The sequence below is a fragment of the Salvelinus alpinus genome, chromosome 8 (genome assembly GCF_045679555.1).
Source record: "Salvelinus alpinus chromosome 8, SLU_Salpinus.1, whole genome shotgun sequence".
NCBI classification, from domain to species: Eukaryota; Metazoa; Chordata; class Actinopteri; order Salmoniformes; family Salmonidae; genus Salvelinus; species Salvelinus alpinus.
The window spans coordinates 39495564-39514730 of NC_092093.1; the positions used below are offsets into that span (position 1 = coordinate 39495564).

General features: G+C 41.1%; 2 protein-coding genes and 2 non-coding genes across 5 annotated transcripts; all 4 read right to left on the minus strand.

Moving 5' to 3' along the window:
* Positions 1–965: 965 nt before the first annotated feature.
* Positions 966–8589, minus strand: lgals8a (galectin 8a). Of its 2 annotated transcripts, XM_071413853.1 has the most exons (9): positions 8312–8589; positions 7636–7724; positions 7298–7508; positions 4441–4560; positions 4148–4201; positions 3930–3956; positions 3361–3449; positions 3004–3169; positions 966–2491 (listed from the first exon to the last, which is right to left on the minus strand). In XM_071413853.1, exons 1-9 carry the CDS (start codon positions 8348–8350, stop codon positions 2342–2344), a joined length of 945 nt encoding a protein of 314 aa, XP_071269954.1. In that variant the 5' UTR covers positions 8351–8589; the 3' UTR covers positions 966–2341. The 2 variants fall into 2 exon arrangements, with proteins under 2 accessions (XP_071269954.1, XP_071269955.1); XM_071413854.1 differs by lacking the exon at positions 4148–4201 and having other exon boundaries at positions 8312–8466.
* Positions 8590–10136: 1547 nt separating this feature from the next.
* rrm2 (ribonucleotide reductase regulatory subunit M2) lies at positions 10137–15405 on the minus strand. Its single transcript, XM_071413852.1, has 10 exons — positions 15113–15405; positions 14814–14882; positions 14061–14204; positions 13850–13966; positions 13625–13758; positions 12927–13021; positions 12715–12848; positions 12426–12530; positions 11715–11828; positions 10137–10591 (listed from the first exon to the last, which is right to left on the minus strand). Exons 1-10 carry the CDS (start codon positions 15203–15205, stop codon positions 10439–10441), a joined length of 1158 nt encoding a protein of 385 aa, XP_071269953.1. The 5' UTR covers positions 15206–15405; the 3' UTR covers positions 10137–10438.
* On the minus strand, positions 10750–10888 carry LOC139583893 (small nucleolar RNA SNORD94). The gene has a single exon (XR_011676650.1). It is a non-coding gene; the product is annotated as a small nucleolar RNA SNORD94 (small nucleolar RNA).
* Positions 13433–13573, minus strand: LOC139583894 (small nucleolar RNA SNORD94). Its single transcript, XR_011676651.1, has one exon. It is a non-coding gene; the product is annotated as a small nucleolar RNA SNORD94 (small nucleolar RNA).
* Positions 15406–19167: the final 3762 nt, after the last annotated feature.

Genomic DNA, 19167 nt, shown 5'->3' on the forward strand with positions numbered 1-19167 from the left:
GTTTGCCAGATCAGAGGCAGTAGGGATGACCAGGGATGTTCTCTGTTTAGTGAGTTTGCCAGATCAGAGACAGAGGGATGACCAGGGATGTTCTCTTGATAAGTGTGTGAATTGCACCATTTTCCTGTCCTGCTTCAAATTCAAAATGTAACGAATACTTTTGGGTGTCAGGGAAAATGTATGGAGTAAAAGGTACATTGTTTTCTTTAGGAATGTAGTGAAGTAAAAGTTGTCAAAAATATAAATAGTAAAGTACAGATACCACAAAATACGACTTGTGGTACTTTAAATATTTTTACTTAAGTACTTTATACCACTGGTAAATCTCTCTCAAACAAGGTGACTTTAATAAATATTTTCAGCTCTATTTACACTCAGATTCAAAAATGCTAATTAGTATCAAAGTAGGCATCATGCAAGACTACAAATCTCTGCAAGCTCCTGCACGTCATCTCCAGCTGACATCTTTGCTAACACGTAGTGTTCATTTAAAACTTGCACAAGACAGTTCACAGAATTGTCCATTTAAAGAAATGTACAACATTTAGCTAACATTAGACAGTTAATCCAGAGATTGTTACCTTTGTCTCGATTCGTCAGTCTCGTCCAGACCTTCATTGCATTTGTAGTTCTTTATGATAGCTAATTAGCATTTCATTTTGGGGAGGGGGGGGTAAATACAGGTGAATATATTGATAAGTGACCTTGTCCTAGAGAGATTTACATTTATAAAAACATCACGCCGGGGTAAGCCTACACAAAACACAGCCCTCATTTGAAGTGTTTCTTAAATCCCCTATGGGATAAATGATTGGAACCATTTCTCTGTTTGAACACTAGGTTTTATGGGTATTATGACTCATTCTGTGGTACCACACACACACACACCCCTACACCTAGACCTTTTGAGATGTGCCTTTTGTTAAGTAAATCAGGTGATAAACTAAGTAAAAAGGAGACTGGAGTGCGACTTTAATTTGTTCATTTATTATGGTCACACATATCTTTATACATACTTGAGTCATTTCCTATGGTAAAGCTTGTAGGCTTTTGCTTACAGTTGTTCTTGGTTGATATTCAAATATAAAACTTCAGTTTTGGGGATGGAAATTACTCAACACACAGGTGGCATATGCACAAAATCCACCTTTAAAATGATAGCTCAGGAATATCTGTGTGGAAACTTGCATAAGAAAGTTGATGACTACCCAACTTTTTGTTAAAGAGGCTCCCTGATAAATTGTATATTTGCGCAGATATTGCTTATAGCAGACCTGCGCTCTGGAAATAGGTATGTAATGTGTATGATCAATTCCCTGATCTAATTCCTTTGTTACATAGTGGTTAAGTTGCTATATAAGCCATGGTTAAGTTGCTATATAAGCCATGGTTAAGTTGCTATATAAGCCATTTATGCCCATGGCATAAAATATTTCGCCGTAGAGTCTAGAAAATGAGATAAACTGCTAATAGGAAGGCTTTCACATTCCAGGGATGAAAAGGTTAAACGGCTAAAGCACGAGCTTAAATAACAAGCGTTAATAAATGAAAGTATTGCTATTCTGATGCGTTAGGATGAAAATGATTATTACAAAACTGATCATAGTGATACTATCACAATAGCCACCTGATCACCCTGCCCATGTTGCCTCAAATGAATAAAAAGGTGTTTCTGTTTACCTACCCGTTTGTCACGTTACCCATACCTGCTTCCACAGATAATTTGCTAATTACATTCAACCTGCCCCAAAATGAATAGATAGGTTGTCAGATACTTGGTTTGTAGTCCGTTAACGTACTGAGAGAGAGTCCCAAATTAAAACCAGACCATGCACATAGGAGGAATATCAAGGATACAATGGGTAGAGGACATGCAGTGGAAGATGCTTTTCAGCGAAGCTATATGAGTCCCTGGCTGAGGAGGCTATGGCCCATTCTCCATGCTTCTCCCAAAATGCACACTTTCTTGCATGGCTTTTACAATGGTGGATACTTCCTCCAGCCAATGCTTACACCCAATCCTTTTAAATCCATGACGGGGAGTGTGAAAGGTCTGCTACTGCTACTACATTTCTGGGAAAGGGTTGTGAATCGTGACGTAGCCAGAGCTGGAGGTCATTCTAAGGGTGACTGGGGTCAGATCTAGGAGGTTAGCAGTGTGTCCCAATAATATCTGCTTAAAAGCATTGAAATGATGAAGGCATAGGCTAGCTAGAGAACGTTAACCGTTAATCTCATGCCGGTCATTTCCTTTCAAATCAGTGAAGGAATGTGAACAAAAGCACACTTTGGGAGGAAGGAGAGACAATTGGGACATAAAACAGATCTTGGAGGTCAGGGGTCACCACAGCTTGATATCCAGCAGCTCCAGGTCTCCCAGGATCTCCAGCTCAGTAATGCGGCTCAGGTCCTGGACACGGTGCTTATAGTCCAGTTGGTGGACCCCGTTCACCGCTACCTTGAACTGGTGGGCCTCACACAGGATGATCATCTAGAACGAGGCAACAAACGGGAGAGGGTATGAGGGGTAGAATCAGATGTAGTATTCAGACATGGTCTTGCATCAGGCAGCATCAGTCCTACATAATGGAATGAAAGTCATGCTATCTGACATAAGACAATGGGATTCAGAATGATTCAGTATAACGCTGTATCTTTCCATTGTTGGGCCTTGCTGTGAATTAATGCAGATAATGGCATTCAAAAATGATTCCAGGCAGACAATAAAACTGTTTCAGACCAAAATTCTCTATCTTAAGACTATTGATATGAAAGATGACAACTTCAAGGCCAAGAAACCCTAAAGAGGTACTGGCGTTTCCCCAGACATTCCAAGTGTATCCAGGGTCGTATTCACTAGACACCAAACAGAAGAAAACGAACAGAAACAGAGGGACTACCTGAACTTCACCAATAAGAAACTCGCTAAATGTTTTCTGTTGCCTAACGTTTTGATAATGAATACACTCCAGTGTACAGAGGGAGAGGGTGGGGAAGGGTTACCTCAAAGTACTCCCCAGGGGAGAAGGGGAAGCTGGGCAGGGTGTTCTCCTCGGGGCCCCAGCACTCGGACAGGTAGGAGTTACGGATGAACACGGCGGCCTTCATACGGGGGTTCAGGTGGAGCGCTATGTCCTCCGTGTTACCGACTCTCAGGTTCACCAAGAAGCTACAAGTTAAATACAAAAGTCAATTTAGCAGTGAATGACAAAACACTGCATTTCATCAATGTTATTGTACGGTTGCTAAATTTCAGAGAATTTGTGGATAAAGAATGGTGTGGAATTTGAACAGAGTAATGTGAATTATATTTTATATTTAGACAATCCTTTCATGTCCCCTAGCCTGCTACATACATACCTGTGTGGGTACAGGCTGGTCTGTCCTTTGATTGTGATGGTGTGTCCTACACTCAACCCCTTGGTCAGTTTGCCCCTGAAGGGCAGACTCTGCAACAATCACAAATTACTTCTGTCAGCAGGTCACACAAATAAATAGCACAGTTCATGTCAGACGAGTAAAGTATTCAAATGGTGCATCACAAAAACAGACTTGGTACAGAGTAACATGTGATGAACCTTAGGTAGTACCAGAGCGTTGTATTGCAAATATAAGGCTCTAGGTAGTACAGTACATGGCACCAAATCTTCCAGACTCTGATGACGCGTGACGCTGTGAAAAATTACAGGTACATCACAGTCCCTCAGAGCCTGCTGTAATGCTATTGGGAGATTTGTCCATGTCTGGAATAAGATAACTTCCAAAGGCCCAGTTGTTGTGGCACCAGTGGGCTGAATTTGATTAGAAATTCTTAAAAATGTTTAAAAAAAACGAGTTGACAAATGTTGTTCTAATCAAATGTGTGATGTATTACATCGGCAGCACAGCTGCTTCATATTACAATCATATATGATGTAATAACAACTTACCAAGTCATCTGACATCGAAAGCACTTCCTGTCAGAAAGAAAGTAGATGTTTTGCTCTCATTAGAGGCAAAGCATACTTGACTTGAATTTAATGTTATACATGTTGGCATAAAGAGTCCATGCAGAGTGTTAAACAATCCCATCGCTTGGAGTCAAAAAGACTCCCTTCAAAAGCACCACAACCGCGTTAGCAGTCTTAGCAACGATAGATTTCCTTACATTGGCTTGTGGGCCTCTGTTGTTCACAACACCAGGTGGAGGTGGACCAGAGTTCTACAATTTGAAGTGACAAAACAAACTTTTTACACCCATGGGTCCACAACAGGTCAAAGTGTTGTTCAGAACTTAAATCTCCGGCAAGGGCATGTAAGTCTTCTGTAGAATTCAACTTGAGGTGCATAACATATGGCTGGAGGCCTTGAAAGCATAAAGCCAGTTCGGCTATAGCTAGATAATATGAAATGTTTCATACCATCTGACATTTAATAATGAAGTTAGGATGAGTTACTTACAGAGGCGGGGAAGAAGCCGATGGCCTGAACCTTGACCTTTCCAGAAATGGCCAGTGTGTCCACCTTATCCAGGTCCAGTCTGTGGTTATACTGCAGTACATGAGCACCGTTCACTGCCACCTAGAGAGGGGAGATAACAGTGAGACAAACAGTGGGAGAATCCTCCAAAGCAGAGGTGTCAAACTCATTCCATGGAGAGTCTAGTGTCTGTGGGTTTTTGTTTTTTTCCTTTCAATTAAGACCTAGACAACCAGGTGATGAGTTCTTTACTATACTAAACAAAAATATAAAACACAACATTGAAAGTGTTGGCCCCATGTTTCATGAGCTGAAATAAAAGATCCCAGACATTTTCCATACTCACAAAAAGCGTCTCTCTCTCTCAAATCGTGTGCACAAATGTGTTTACATCCATGTGAGTGAGCAGTTCTCCTTTGCCAAGATAATCCATCCACCTGACAGGTGTGGAATATCAAGAAACTGATTAAACAGCATGATCAATACACAGGTGCACCTTGTGCTGCGGACAATAAAAGGCTGCTCTAAAACGTGCAGTTTTGCCACACAACGTCTCAAGTTGAGGGACCATGCAGTTGGCATGCTGACTGCACAAAATGTCCAACAGAGCTGCTGCCAGAGAATGTAATGTTCATTTCTCTACCATATGCCGCCTCCAATATCATTTGGCAATACGTCTAACTGGCCTCACAACCACAGACCACGAGTAACCACGTCAGCCCAGGACTTCCACATCTGGCTTCTGCACCTGTGGGATCGTCTTATGGACTAGGGGTTTCTGAGGAGTATTTCTGTCTGTAATAAAGCCATCCCATTCTTCTCTGCAGATCCTCTCAAGCTATGTCAGGTTGGATGGGGAGCGTCGCTGAACAGCTATTTTCAGGTCTATCCAGAGATGCTTGATCGGGTTCAAGTCCGGGCTCTGGCTGGGCACCTCAAGGACATTCAGAGACTTGTCCCAAAGCCACTCCTGCGTTGTCTGGCTGTGTGCTTAGGGTCATTGTGCCGGTGGAAGGAAAACCTTCGCCCCAGTCTGAGGTCCTGAGCGCTCTGGAGCAGGTTTTCATCAAGGATCTCTGTACTTTGCTTTGTTCATCTTTCACTCGATCCGGACTAGTCTCCCAGTCCCTGCCGCTGAAAAACATCCCCACAGCATGATGCTGCCACCACTATGCTTCACCATAGGGATGGTGCCAGGTTTCCTCCAGACATTCAGGCCAAAGAGTTCAATCTTGGTTTCATCAGACCAGAAAATCATGGTCTGAGTCCTTTAGGTGCCTTTAAGGTAAACTCCAAGCGGGCTGTCATGTGCATTTTACTGAGGAGTGGCTTCCGTCTGGCCACTCTACCATAAAGGCCTGATTGATGGAGTGCTGCAGAGATGGTTGTCCTTCTGGAAGGTTTTCCCATCTCCACAGAGGAACTCTGAAGCACTGTCAAAGTGACCATCGGGTTCTTGGTCACCTTCCTGACCAAGGCCCTTCTCCCCCAATTGCTCAGTTTGGCCGGGCGGCCAGCTCTAGGAAGAGTCTTGGTGGTTTAAACTTCTTCCATTTAAGAATAATGGAGGCCACTGTCTTCTTGGGGACCTTCAACGCTGCATGTATTTTTTGGTACCCTTCCCCAGATCTGTGCATCGAAACAATCCTGTCTCGGAGCTCTACGGACAATTCCATCGACTTCATGACTTGGTTTTTGCTCTGACATGCACTGTCAACTGTGGGACCTTAGACAGGTGTGTGCCTTTCCAAAACATGTCAAAAAATTGAATTTATCACAGGTGGACTCCAATCAAGTTGTAGAACATCTCAAGGATGATCAATGGAAACAGGATGCACCTGAGCTCAATTTCGAGTCTCATAGCAAAGGGTCTGAATACTTATGTAAATAAGGCTTTCTGTTTTTTATTTTTTATATATTTGCAAACATTTCTAAAAAAACTGTTTTTGCTTTGTCATTATGGGGTATTGTGTGTAAATTGATTAAGATATTTTTATATTTTTATTTAATACATTTTAGAATAAGGCTATAATATAACAAAATGTGGAAAAAGGGAAGGGTTCTGAATACTTTCCGAATGCACTGTATTTGGCTTTTACCTTAGACATAACATAAGAAACCTTCTGAAGCCAACCTCAACCACTAAGGGAAGTGAAAAATATATTATGCTGAATTATTAACACGTCCTGCAGGCAAAACTGACTTAGCACGTTCCCCCATGCTTAATATACAACCACCGGACTGAACAGCGACACAAAAAACAAGGAAATGAAAGTGAATCTTTGAGTCACAGGCCATGTCCCAAATGTCACCCTGTTCCCTATATAGTGAACTCGTTTTGATCAGGGCCCTATGAGCTCTTGTCAAAAGTAGTGCACTAAATAGGGAATAGGGTGCCATTTGGGACGTAGCCACAGGCTTATGCCTGGGACAGGGAAAGGAAGTGATCACGAGGAAAAAGTTTGTTTCAAGAGCCTCCCTTTCTCTACATGAAAAGTATGTTGCATGTTGAAAACACTCAAAAGGGCCAAAAAGCACCTACACCTATTCCCACAGAACCACGAGTCAGTCTTTTCAATTAACAATATTGTTATGAATAATTATGGACCTGAACATTGATCCAGGGCAAAGGCTATATAGATCAGGGGGATCTGGGGCTGTATGTATCAAGCATCTCAGAGTAGGAGTGCTGATCTAGGAACAGGTCCCCATAGTCCATTTAACCTTATTAACTGTGATTAGTAATACGCAAAACAAATCCTAGATCAGCACCGCTACTACGAGACGCTTTACGAGTATGGGCTTAAAGGCATCTAATCTGATCACTAGTTATCCTGACCTTAAACTCGTCTTTCTGCACCAGGACGATCATCTCAAAGGTTGACCCCAGTGTGAAAGCGTTCTTATACAGGATCTCCTCCTTGCCCCAGCTCTCTCTCTCCAGTGTGTTGCACACGATGCAGGGAGATCTCTTAAAGCGAGGGTTGAAATGGAAGGCTATGTCCGCTCTGGGCTTTGTGCTGTTCCCACGGGTGAAGTCCACCTGAAACCTGGACACGCACACACAGCTGTAGTTTGCTATAAGCGACTTCATCAACTTCCATAACATTTCATGTGACAGTAATGTGATGTCATTCTTGAGATGTGTGTGTAGTGTATCCATAATCAACCCCATACCTCTCACAATCACTGGGAACAGTGCCTTGAATGAGCACCATCTCCCCAGGCTGTAAACCTCCCAGGATCGTCCCAGCAAAGGGAATGGTCTGTCAGTAGAGTAGAAAGTGTTTATTGATACCAAAAGTCAGACTAGGTTGTTGTTTGAATGCATGAAATTAGAATTTATGTTAAACTGAAACACTCATACTATGACATATTCTACAAAACTAAAGTGAAAGTATGACCTGATGCGGCATTCAAGACAACATGGAAACTCAACCTCCGAGTTAAAATGTACTTGCATGTTTTGCATTGAGCTTCCTACTGGTTGAATCTGATACTTTCCAAGTTGGAAACACTGAGCTTATTTCCCAGTTGTCTTGAACATGGCATGAGCTCCATGAACTAGTTCCTGCTGTCAAAAACATTGCACGCACGCGCCTGACCTACATAGACACTTCAGAAAGGTACAGTACTTGTGGAACTGTTCGTGTACCAAACGTCATCAAACCATGTTTTACAACTTCATATCAACCTGATAAATGATGAAAGAGGCATCGCTTGTATAACTGACGTTAGCTGTTAGCTAGCTAACTGACAGAGCTGAATTCAATATTATCTCGCTTTAGTTGATGTATGAGCAAGTGCAAGAATGATTCACAATATTTTTTAAAGTCTTTTCAAAGCATCTCACCGGATTCAGAACAGTTTGTTTCGGGTTCGTGATCGACATAGTTGAGTGGTTCAGCAGAAAGCGTTCAAATGGGCCCAAGAATGCCAACGTCCCGAGCTTTTCATTAACCGTCCGGTTACTTCCTCATACGATGTAAAAACAAACGGCTTTCAGCCAATGACATTCAAAGCCCCGCCTTCGCTATGTGACAGCTGGGGTCGAGGCACTGCAGCCTCATTGTTCAAAACGGTTTTCAGATTGTGCTTTTCATTACATTTTCTTTCATGCGGCACAATTTTGGGCGGGGCCTTAGTCCATATGTATTTATAGACGGGTTGGTTGTTTAGCAACAAACGACGCGCGCAAAAGCATGGGGCAAAACATGAGGTTGGCTTAGATTGACATGTAAACTATATCTTCTCCAATGTTTATTGAAAACAAATACGTTTGAACAATGACCACGTCTCTCAAATACATCGTTAGCTAGTGAATTTGAGCCATATTAGCATTGACATTAAAGCAGTCAAAACAAGACCGTATTAATAACAAGATGAACTCAACTGAAATTAGCCATTTACGATTACGCACGTGGAAATTTGCCAATCTGGCCATCCAAAATCAAAACAGGCGGACTTCTGACAAATGGAAGCGCTCAGCTTTCTTGGCGTTTTCAGCCAACCCATCCATTGTACGATTTGTTTAAAATAAATGTTGGAATTCTGTTTAGTAGCCTACTTATACTGCTCAACTTCTTGCTCAAATTTTGTGAAATGCCAGTGTTCCTTGCCACTCCTCTTGTCACTATGAAATGCCAGCAATGGAAAAAGTACTTAATTGTCATACTTTAGTAAAAGTAGACACCTTAATAGAAAATGACTGTTAAATGTGTCAGCCAGAAAAATACTAAGCGTTTTAAATGCACAGTACAGTGGTGGAAAAAGGTACTCAAATGCCAAAGAGTAATTGTAAAAGGAAATGCTATACATAAAATTCCAAACCAGATGGCACAATTGTTTTGGAACACAGTATTTTACTAAAGTACTACAAGTCAAGCTTTGGGGTTTCTGTACTTGACCTTTTTACATTCCTAAAGAACTTTACACCATACATTTTCCATGACACCCAGAAGTTACATTTTGAATGCATAGCAGGATAGAAATGGTCCATTCACACACTTAACACCCCTGGTCATCCGTAGCTACTGCCTCTGATCTGGCACTCAAACACACATGCTTTGTAAATTGTCTTATGGCGTGTGCACCTGGGGATCCATACATTTGTTTTTAATAGAATGGTGCCAACTGGTTTGCTTAATAAGGAATTTGAAATGTATTTTTGCAATTAGATTGTTGATACTTAAGTACATTATATAATTTCTCTAGTGTTTTACTGGGTGACTTTCACTAGTCATTTTTTATAAAAAAAGGTATCTTTACTTTTACTCAAGTATGACAATTGAGTACATTTCCCCCCCACACCAGTGGCACTCAAATATAATTTCAAAATGCAGTTGAAGTCCACCAGATCAGAGGCAATAAGGATGACAAAACATTCTATTGATGGGTGTGGAATGGGACCATATTGCTGTCCTGCCTGAGCATTCAAAACGTAATTTATTTTGGGTCAGGGAAAATTAGTAAAAAGTATTGTCTTTAGGAATTCAGTGGAGTAAGTTATTCAAGTACAGATACAGCACTAAACCAATATTAGCTACTCCTAATGAACACAAATGTAATTACAGGGGTCAGATGAATTTAACTTTAATTCCAAGAGTTGACTGCAGTATTACCATCTGTAAACTAACAAGAAAACAGTGGGCTAAAATAATTATAACAGCTGCTGCATGTTCAATTTGTACATTTTATTACAAAACAGAAACAGATAAAAACAATTTAAAAAGCTACTATACAAATACATCATAAAACCAGACATGTACTGAGATGAGGTGGGTTGTGAATGGTAATGTGTATGGTGATGTCTGTGGACCCGACAATTAAGACTTAGTCTTCATCCCAAAACCAGGACCCATGGGAGCTCTGGTCAAAAGCAGTGGGAATGGATGATGGGAACTACAATGAGGTGGTCCAGTAACATGTAGCTAGGCCCATGTCCTCTTCAAGTGTTGAAAGTGTCAATGTCTCAAGAGCTTTAGAAGTCAGCATCCAGCCGGAAGGTGTTGTCTGTGGTGCCAGACATCACACCCATCCTCTGGTACTCCCCTACCCGCTTCTCAAAGAAGTTAGTCTTGCCCTCCAGTGAGATGTTCTCCATGAAGTCAAATGGATTCTCCACTCTGTAGATCTAAAATGGAAGAGTTAGTGGAAAGTTTGTTAAATGCTTCCGTTTGAGGCAAACCCAAATTAAATACTGTACATCTGCCATCGAGCAAAGTTTTTCCAGACTTACAGTAGTGAGCTCCTACATTTTACATGTCCATGCTTTTACTATAGCTTTACAGGCAAGACTCAGTCAGGCGTCTATATCGTGTTGGCACTCCTAGTCAGCAGACCACATGCCCACTGAGCTGAGAACTTGCACCAACACTCAGCTCCCATTATCAGCTGAGGTACGTACCCCTGCGCTTTTCATCATTGCTAGCCCATTTCAGATTTAATTTCAAAACAAAGTGCATGGACCCATGGAAATAGTTAGAACTAAAACATGGAGTTTTTTTGATTGAAACCCTTCATGTCAAAAGACACATTTGTCTCAAGGGACAAGGGAAGATAATCAATTGGTTTACCCCAACTCAGTCCTCTCCTCCCTCCTTTTGAGAAAGGGCAAAGAGGAAACAAATGGGCTTGTATGAAATAAGACTCATACTCCAGTCATGCATCAGGCAAATTACATTTACAGGGGTGGAATCTTTAAATAAGTGTGAAGTGAGAAACTAATTTAAATAGTCGTGCGAGACATTTTATAGATAAAAGGATTGGCGTAGTTTTCAAATGTGTATGCTTTTCAGCAGATTCAAAGGGGGTGTGGCAGATCTCAAAACTCTTCCGCGAATGACTCTGTAGAATACTTGTTTCCTCGGCAGGAGAGGACACTCCATTCACATACCGTCTAATTGACACGCAAACACTTATCGTTTTCCAGGAAGAGGACGGTCTTTAGCCCAAGCACAAGGTGTGCTTCCAAAATGGCACCCAAATTCCTACATAGCACACTAGATTTGTATTTATTTTACCTTTATTTAACCAGGCAAGTCAGTTAAGAACAAATTCTTATTTTCAATGACAGCCTAGGAACAGTGGGTTAACTGCCTTGTTCAGGGGCAGAACGACAGATTTTTGCCTCGTCAGTTAGGGGATTTGATCTCGCAACCTTTCAGTTACTAGCCCAACGCTCTAACCACTAGGCTACCCTGCCGCCCCATACACAGGGACTAGGGTACCATGAGGGGACAAAACCATAATCTCACCTTGTCAAAGCCCAGCTCCAGCATCAGCCTGTCAGCGACAAACTCAATGTACTGAGTCATCAAGTCACAGTTCATACCAATCAGCTTTACAGGCAGGGCTTTTGTCAGGAACTCCTGAAATGTGAACTAAAATTAACAATCAGACCATAAAAAAAGTATTTATAAGCAGAGGACAAAAAGCTAATGTCCCAAATGGCACCTTAGTGCACTACTTTACAAGGGCCCATAGATCTGGTAAGAAGTAGTGCAGTATAGGTCAAAAGGTGTTATTTGGGCCTTTCCCCAAGAGTAGATTTAAAGGCGAAGTGCAGACAAATTAGATTTTCCTGTGTTTAATATACACCGAGTTTGGAATAACTGAAAACAATACTCTTTTAGTGTAGTCATTTTAAAAGACAGTGTGAAGTGTCAGCCTGTTTGTGGAATGGAGTTTTGGCCAGCCCAGTGAAGTCACCAGGCAGTAAATTAGTTAGACCAATAAGAAAGACTACCAAACCTGCCAACAGCTAGTTTTCCCCCTCAGACAACTCCCAGCAAATTCTCTGCTTTAAAAATTGCGGTTTGCTAAGCCATGCATTTCTTTGACAATTTTAATTGAAAATCACAGTAAGGTACTTAACTGTTTCCCAGAAATGATTTAATAGAAAAACAGCTGCATTGGACTTTCAATCTGGGTCAGGGAAACATGTCCTTAATTTTTAATCAACATACCTGCTCAATCTCCACTGCATTCCTGATCAGATTGGTGACAGTCTCCTTTGAGGGCTTATTCACCAGGTGCTTGAACATAAGGCAGGCGAAGTCACAGTGCAGGCCCTGGATTCATATGGAACTAGTTAGTAAGATAATGTCAACTAGTCATGAAGATCGTTGCTTTTTCAGTGAAACAAGCACATGAAAGGTATCCAACAGGTTTGCAACCAAATAGTTGTAATGATTTAATTTCAATTAGGTTAGCATGCTGGGATCATAGGTAAATCAATGTAATAAAAACACCCACCTCATCTCTGCTGATGAGCTCGTTGGAGAAGGTTAGGCCCGGCATGAGCCCCCTCTTCTTTAGCCAGAAAATGGCAGCAAAGGAGCCAGAAAAGAAGATCCCCTCAACAGCTGCAAAGGCAACCACACGCTCACCTGGAATACAAACATAGCCCATTACCAACTGACCACCCAATCACGTGCAGGTTGTTAGAGAAAAAGATATGTACATACCAAATTGAGCACTTTTGTTGCCGATCCAGTTCAGGGCCCAATCCGCCTTCCTCTTCACACAAGGGAGGGTTTCAATGGCATTGAAGAGGTAGTCCCTGTATGACAAAGAAAAGTATATTAGGGAACATTGTCACAAAAAGTTGAAGGCTGCACTATAAAATGCTTAGACTTAAAAAAGTTAAGTGTAGAAATCACTCTGCCATTTTCTGGTTGCTAAGAACACTAAGTTCTACTAATTTCAGGTTATGTGGCAAAACACAAAGTACAGTATCATTGTACTTTCAAACGATTTTCAGTTTTGAAGCTGTGTACAAAACTGAAAATAAAAGATTACAATTGTAACGGGAAGCATAGAAATAGTGCACATAGAACAGAACTGCTTACTCACTTTAAATTTCCTGATCCGTAACTCATTCCTATGCAAATTTGGTCTGGTAACCCTAAAAGCTACATATTGCAGGTGGGTCTTGAATTAAGGGCTTTGGTGGTGTATATGTTATCTTCATGAGGCACAGTCTGGCATCTATATCATGTTGGGACCCCACCCAGTCAGCAGACAACATGCCCACTGAGCCAAGAACCAGCAGCTACACTCAGTTCCCATTAAAAGCTGAGGTACATACACCTGCGCTTCTCATCACTGCCAGAAAATACAAAACTTCCCTGCACTAACTAAGAGCTTGACTGACAAGTCTAACCTCTCTTTGGGGTCTTTGATGTAGGTGTCAATGAGCAGGCTGTACATCTCAGAGTGGATGTTCTCCATGGCGATCTGGAAACCATAGAAGCATCTTGCTTCTGTCACCTGGACTTCCTGTGTAAAGCGCTCCACCTAGTAGAGAAACAGGAAATTAGATCAGTGATTTCTTGACAGTGTAGATAGCTAAATATTGATTGTTGTATTGTACACACAAGCAATTTACCAGGTTCTCGTTGACAATGCCATCGCTAGCAGCGAAGAAAGCCAATATGTGAGAGATGAAGTATCTCTCCTCATCCTTCAGAGACTCCCAGTGTTGTGTATCTTTGGACAGATCAACCTGGAAAACAAGATGATAAATAAAATCTCATGAACCAGCTCACATATCATTTACTTATGCCAACACCACTAATGATGCAGCAACTTGGACATACCTCCTCTGCAGTCCAGAAAGAAGCTTCTGCCTTCTTATACATCTGCCAGATGTCATGATACTTGATAGGGAAAATGACAAACCGGCGTGGATTTTCCTTCAGGAGTGGCTCTTCTTCAGCATTGAATTTCTCGACATCTTTAGGCTAACAGAAAGTTAAATAAAAATAAAAAAAAGTTTAATCTCATTACTGGTAAAAATGTTCCCCAGGGAAAACAAACATTCCTCAATGGTTAGAATAGCCGAATGTGCTTATAATTTAAGTGGAAATACATGCATGTAATAAGACAAGGCATACCAGTTTATTTAGAATGTCAAGATTCTCCACAACCCAACGTCAGACGGTTGAGTTATGCTATGTAACATTAGTTAGCTTGTTAGCAGTAACTAGTTAGTGACGTGTTCAAGACAAAGGCTTTCGTGACATGGCCAGAATGGAAGGCTACTGGCTAACAATTGACGTTTGCCTTATGAAACACTTGAGTAGCCAACGTGTGTAACTACTGCTAACCATTCAAACATATGCTTGCCTTACTTAAGTTCCTCGACTGCTAGCTTACATTTGACATAGGCGACATCATGATGATGACTCGGCAGCTAACTAGAATAGGCGACATTATTTGCGGCAAATGAACACCTCAAGACACATTTTAGCTAATTACCAGGTTAACATTAATTGCGCATGTCGATGAAATACAAAATGAGCACTGCATAAACTGACAATTTCAAGCAAAAGTAGCCATTGTTCACCCACCTCAGAATCTGCAAAGATTTTGCGCGCGGTTTTCGAGGCCTGAATCCGGGTCATGTTCAGGCTGGGAGGCTGCATTGGGAGGAATTACACGTTATCTTTGGCAAATTAGATAATTAACTAAATGGCTTCATTGATTTACATTCAATTGATTAATGTGCTGGACAGAAAGTAAGACGTGACAGATTAACGTTGGTTACTAACTAGTTGAGGCGAGTTTGCCTAACCACCTTTTAAATTAAACCACCGACATCAAAAATAACTAGATAAAATAAATATAGTTACGTCAATTTCAAACTTACCGTGTTTTCCTTGTCAACGAGTGAAATGTTGTCCATTTGAGTGGTGATAGCGTTTTCATTTTTCTTGGCGAGTGGTGAGCGAGTTACAAACATTTTTAATGACACACGAGTTATACAACAGAAACAATTTAAGGATAAGTTAAACGTCAGTAAAATTGCAAAAATATATATATTCACAACTATCTACAGTACACTTTCCTTGACTAGATCAACGCCACAATTACATGCAAACGACTCGAGTTCCCCCTATTTATTGAAATTCTGGCGATCGATTCCAAGCAGGCAATAGAATCAAAGCTTTTGTTGGTATTTAAATTTCTAAGAGGGTGCAACCAATCAGATTGCACTTTTCTCACGTGTCATTTTAAAGATTGCGGGAAAACTGTTGATACTGTCACAAAACCAAGAAAGGAAGAAGTTACAAAATGTCAGGAAAGGCGCGCTAAAGTGAAACAATAGAGCTATGCCATTAGTTATAAAAAAAAATCTTTGACTATACTATGTTTTTAAAACGTTGAATTACAAAACATAATGTCATATATAAAGTTAGAAATGTGTAGAAAAATACGACAAAACAGCAAGTAAAACAAGTTTACTAGCAAGCTGGATGGCTGGCTAGTGGCTAACTAGCTAACTAACAAGATTTTCAGCAAACATAACATGTGTAAATATTTGTATGAACATAACAAGATTCAACAACTGAGACATAAACTGAACAAGTTCCACAGACATGTGACCAACATAAATTGTATAATGTGTCCCTGAACAAAAGGGGAGACAAAATCAAAAGTAACAGTCAGTATCTGGTGTGGCTACCAGCTGCATTAAGTACTGCAGTGCATCTCCTCCTCATGGACTGAACCAGATTTGCCAGTTCTTGCTGTGAGATGTTACCCCACTCTTCCACCAAGGCACCTGCAAGTTCCGGGCCATTTCTGGGGGGAATGGCCCTAGCCCTCACTTCTCCGATCAAACAGGTCCCAGACGTGCTCAATGTGATTGAGATCCGGGCTCTTCACTGGCCATGGCAGAACACTGACATTCCTGTCTTGCAGGAAATCACGCACAGAACGAGCATTATGGCGGGTGGCATTGTCATGCTGGAGGGTCCTGTCAGGATGAGCCTGCAGGAAGGGTACCACATGAGGGAGGATGTCTTCCCTGTAATGCACACCGTTGAGATTGTCTGCAATGACAACAAGCTCAGTCCGATGATGCTGTGACACACCGCCCCAGACCACCTCCAAATCGATCCCGCTCCAGAGTACAGGCCTCGGTGTAACGCTCATTCCTTCAATGATAAACGTGATTCCGACCATCACCCCTGGTGAGACAAAACCGCGACTCGTCATTGAAGAGCACTTTTTGCCAGTCCTGTCTGGTCCAACGATGGTGGGTTTGTGCCCATAGGCGACGTTGTTGCCGGTGATGTCTGGTGAAGACCTGCCTTACAACAGGCCTACAAGCCCTCATTCCAGCCTCTCTCAGCCTGTTGCGGACAGTCTGAGCACTGATAGAGGGATTGTGCGTTCCTGGTGTAACTCGGGCAGTTGTTATTGCCATCCTGTACCTGTCCCGCAGGTGTGATGTTCGGATGTACCGATCCTGTGCAGGTGTTGTTACACGTGGTCTGCCACTGTGAGGACGATCAGCTGTCCGTCCTGTCTCCCTGTAGCGCTGTCTTAGGCGTCTCACAGTACGGACATTGCAATTTATTGCCCTAGCTACATCTGCAGTCCTCATGCCTCCTTGCAGCATGCCTAAGGCACGTTCACGCAGATGAGCAGGGATCCTGGGCATCTTTCTTTTGGTGTTTTTCAGAGTCAGTAGAAAGGCCTCTTTAGTGTCCTAAGTTTTCATAACTGTGACCTTAATTCCCTAACCCCTGGAAGCTGTTAGTGTCTTAACGACCGTTCCACAGGTGCATGTTCATTAATTGTTTATGGTTCATTGAACAATCATGGAAAACAGTGTTTAAACCCTTTACAATGAAGATCTGTGAAGATATTTGGATTTTTACGAATGATCTTTGAAAGATAATTGAAAGGGTCCTGAAAAAGGGACGTTTCTTTTTTGCTGAGTTCATGTTATAGCTATTTCATAACACTAGTTAGCTAACTTGCTTGCAACTTTGATTAAGTTGTCATTATAGAATAGGCTAAACCAGCACACAAGTTGTGTTTATCTTCCTGCCTACTGATGTAATCCATTCTGTTGACTTGGCCAGCTGGCTTGTTTAGCAAACCTACCTACAAATAAATGGCTGTAGTTAGCTAGTTTTGTTATCTATCAAAATTGGTAGCTTTTAACAGGGAGATGTTTGTTTACAGTACATGGCAGACAAAAGACAACTTTCCCAAGTTGCTGATACTTTGTAACTCCTTTGCTGATATTTTAAGCACAAAGCACCCCCCCCCCCAAAAAAGAGCTGAAAATCAAAATGCAAGATTGGCATGCCTTTACCAATCGTGACTTTTACCTATCTTTTCCGTAGTCATCAAACACGATGACAGTTGGAAATAAATAATTAGACCTGGATGAAACCAAATAAATATGAAAACGTTCCATTGAAACATTTGTTCACATTTATTTTGGTGTCATTCAAGTCATATTCATGTACTTATTTCGACACTGCTCGTTTGTTTTGTCAGCTTCTGCTGGGCGCAAAAGAGTCAAAAGTAGACAATGCTGTCAAGATAGTGAAGTTGGCCAAAGTCCTGTTGGAATTAAACTCATCACCATCTATTGATTGGGAGGTAAGGTTGCTCTGAAAACTAAGATAAAGACTTGTTATTTGTCTTACCACTGTTTACTTTGTTGTAATACATATATGCAGTTCGACTTTGATAGTGATAACATTTATTTCTAACAAAATGGTGCTGTTGAACAGAAAAACATTTTTTCCGGCTGTGTATGTGTTTACCTCATAGAAAAAACAAAGACTGAAATAATTATGCAAACGCATTCTCAACCGCTATATAACCTCGGTTATCCCCCTTTGTGAATGAAAGGACAAACTAACTTCAATCTTCTCCATGTAACAGATAGGATAATGGGACAGTTCGGAGTACAACGCATTTCTCATCCCTGGATTGAGGTACGTTTCCCGAGACATACAGTGAGCTCCAAAAGTATAGGGATAGTGAAATGTGTTGTTGTTTTGGCTCTGTACTCCAGGCCTTTGGATTTGAAATGATACAATGACTATGAGGTTAAAGTGCAGACTATAAACTGTAATTTGAGGGTATTTCAACCCACATCAATATCGGGTGAAATGTTTAGAAATTATAGCACATTTTGTACAGGACCGAGTTTGGGAAACCCTGTTTTAGGGGACCAAAAGTGTTGGGACAAATTCACTATTGTATAGTATTTTGTCACAAATTCCTCGTACCAATGATTACATCAAGTTTGTGACTCCACAAACGGGACGCATTTGCTGTTTGTTTTGTGTTTCAGATTATTTTGTGCCCAATGGAAATGAATGGTAAATAATGTATTGTGCCATTTTGGAGTCACGTTTATTGTAAATAAGAATAGAATGTTTCTAAACAGTATTACATTAATGTGGATGCTACCATGATTACGGATAGTGCTGAATGAATCGTGATTAACAGGGGAGATTAGCGTTTTTTTTTAGGGAGGGGGCTATGATATCATTCAGGACTATCTGTAATGATTGTGGCATTCACATTAATGTAGAATAAGTTGAGTAGAAGTATTTAGAAACATTATATTCTTATTTACAATTTAGGGGGGGTAGGGTAACTGTCTGTTGGAGGGGACAAGATCTAATCAAATTGTATTGGTCACATACACGTGATTAGCAGATGTTATTGCGGGTGTAGCGACATTCTTGTACTTCAAGCTCTGACAGTGCATTCATATTTAACAAGTTATATCTAACAAATTACACAACATATACCCAATACACACAAATTTAAGTAGGAATGAATTAAGAATATATAAACTCAGCAAAAAAAGAAACGTCCCTTTTTCAGGACCCTGTCTTTCAAAGATCATTCGTAAAAATCCAAATAACTTCACAGATCTTC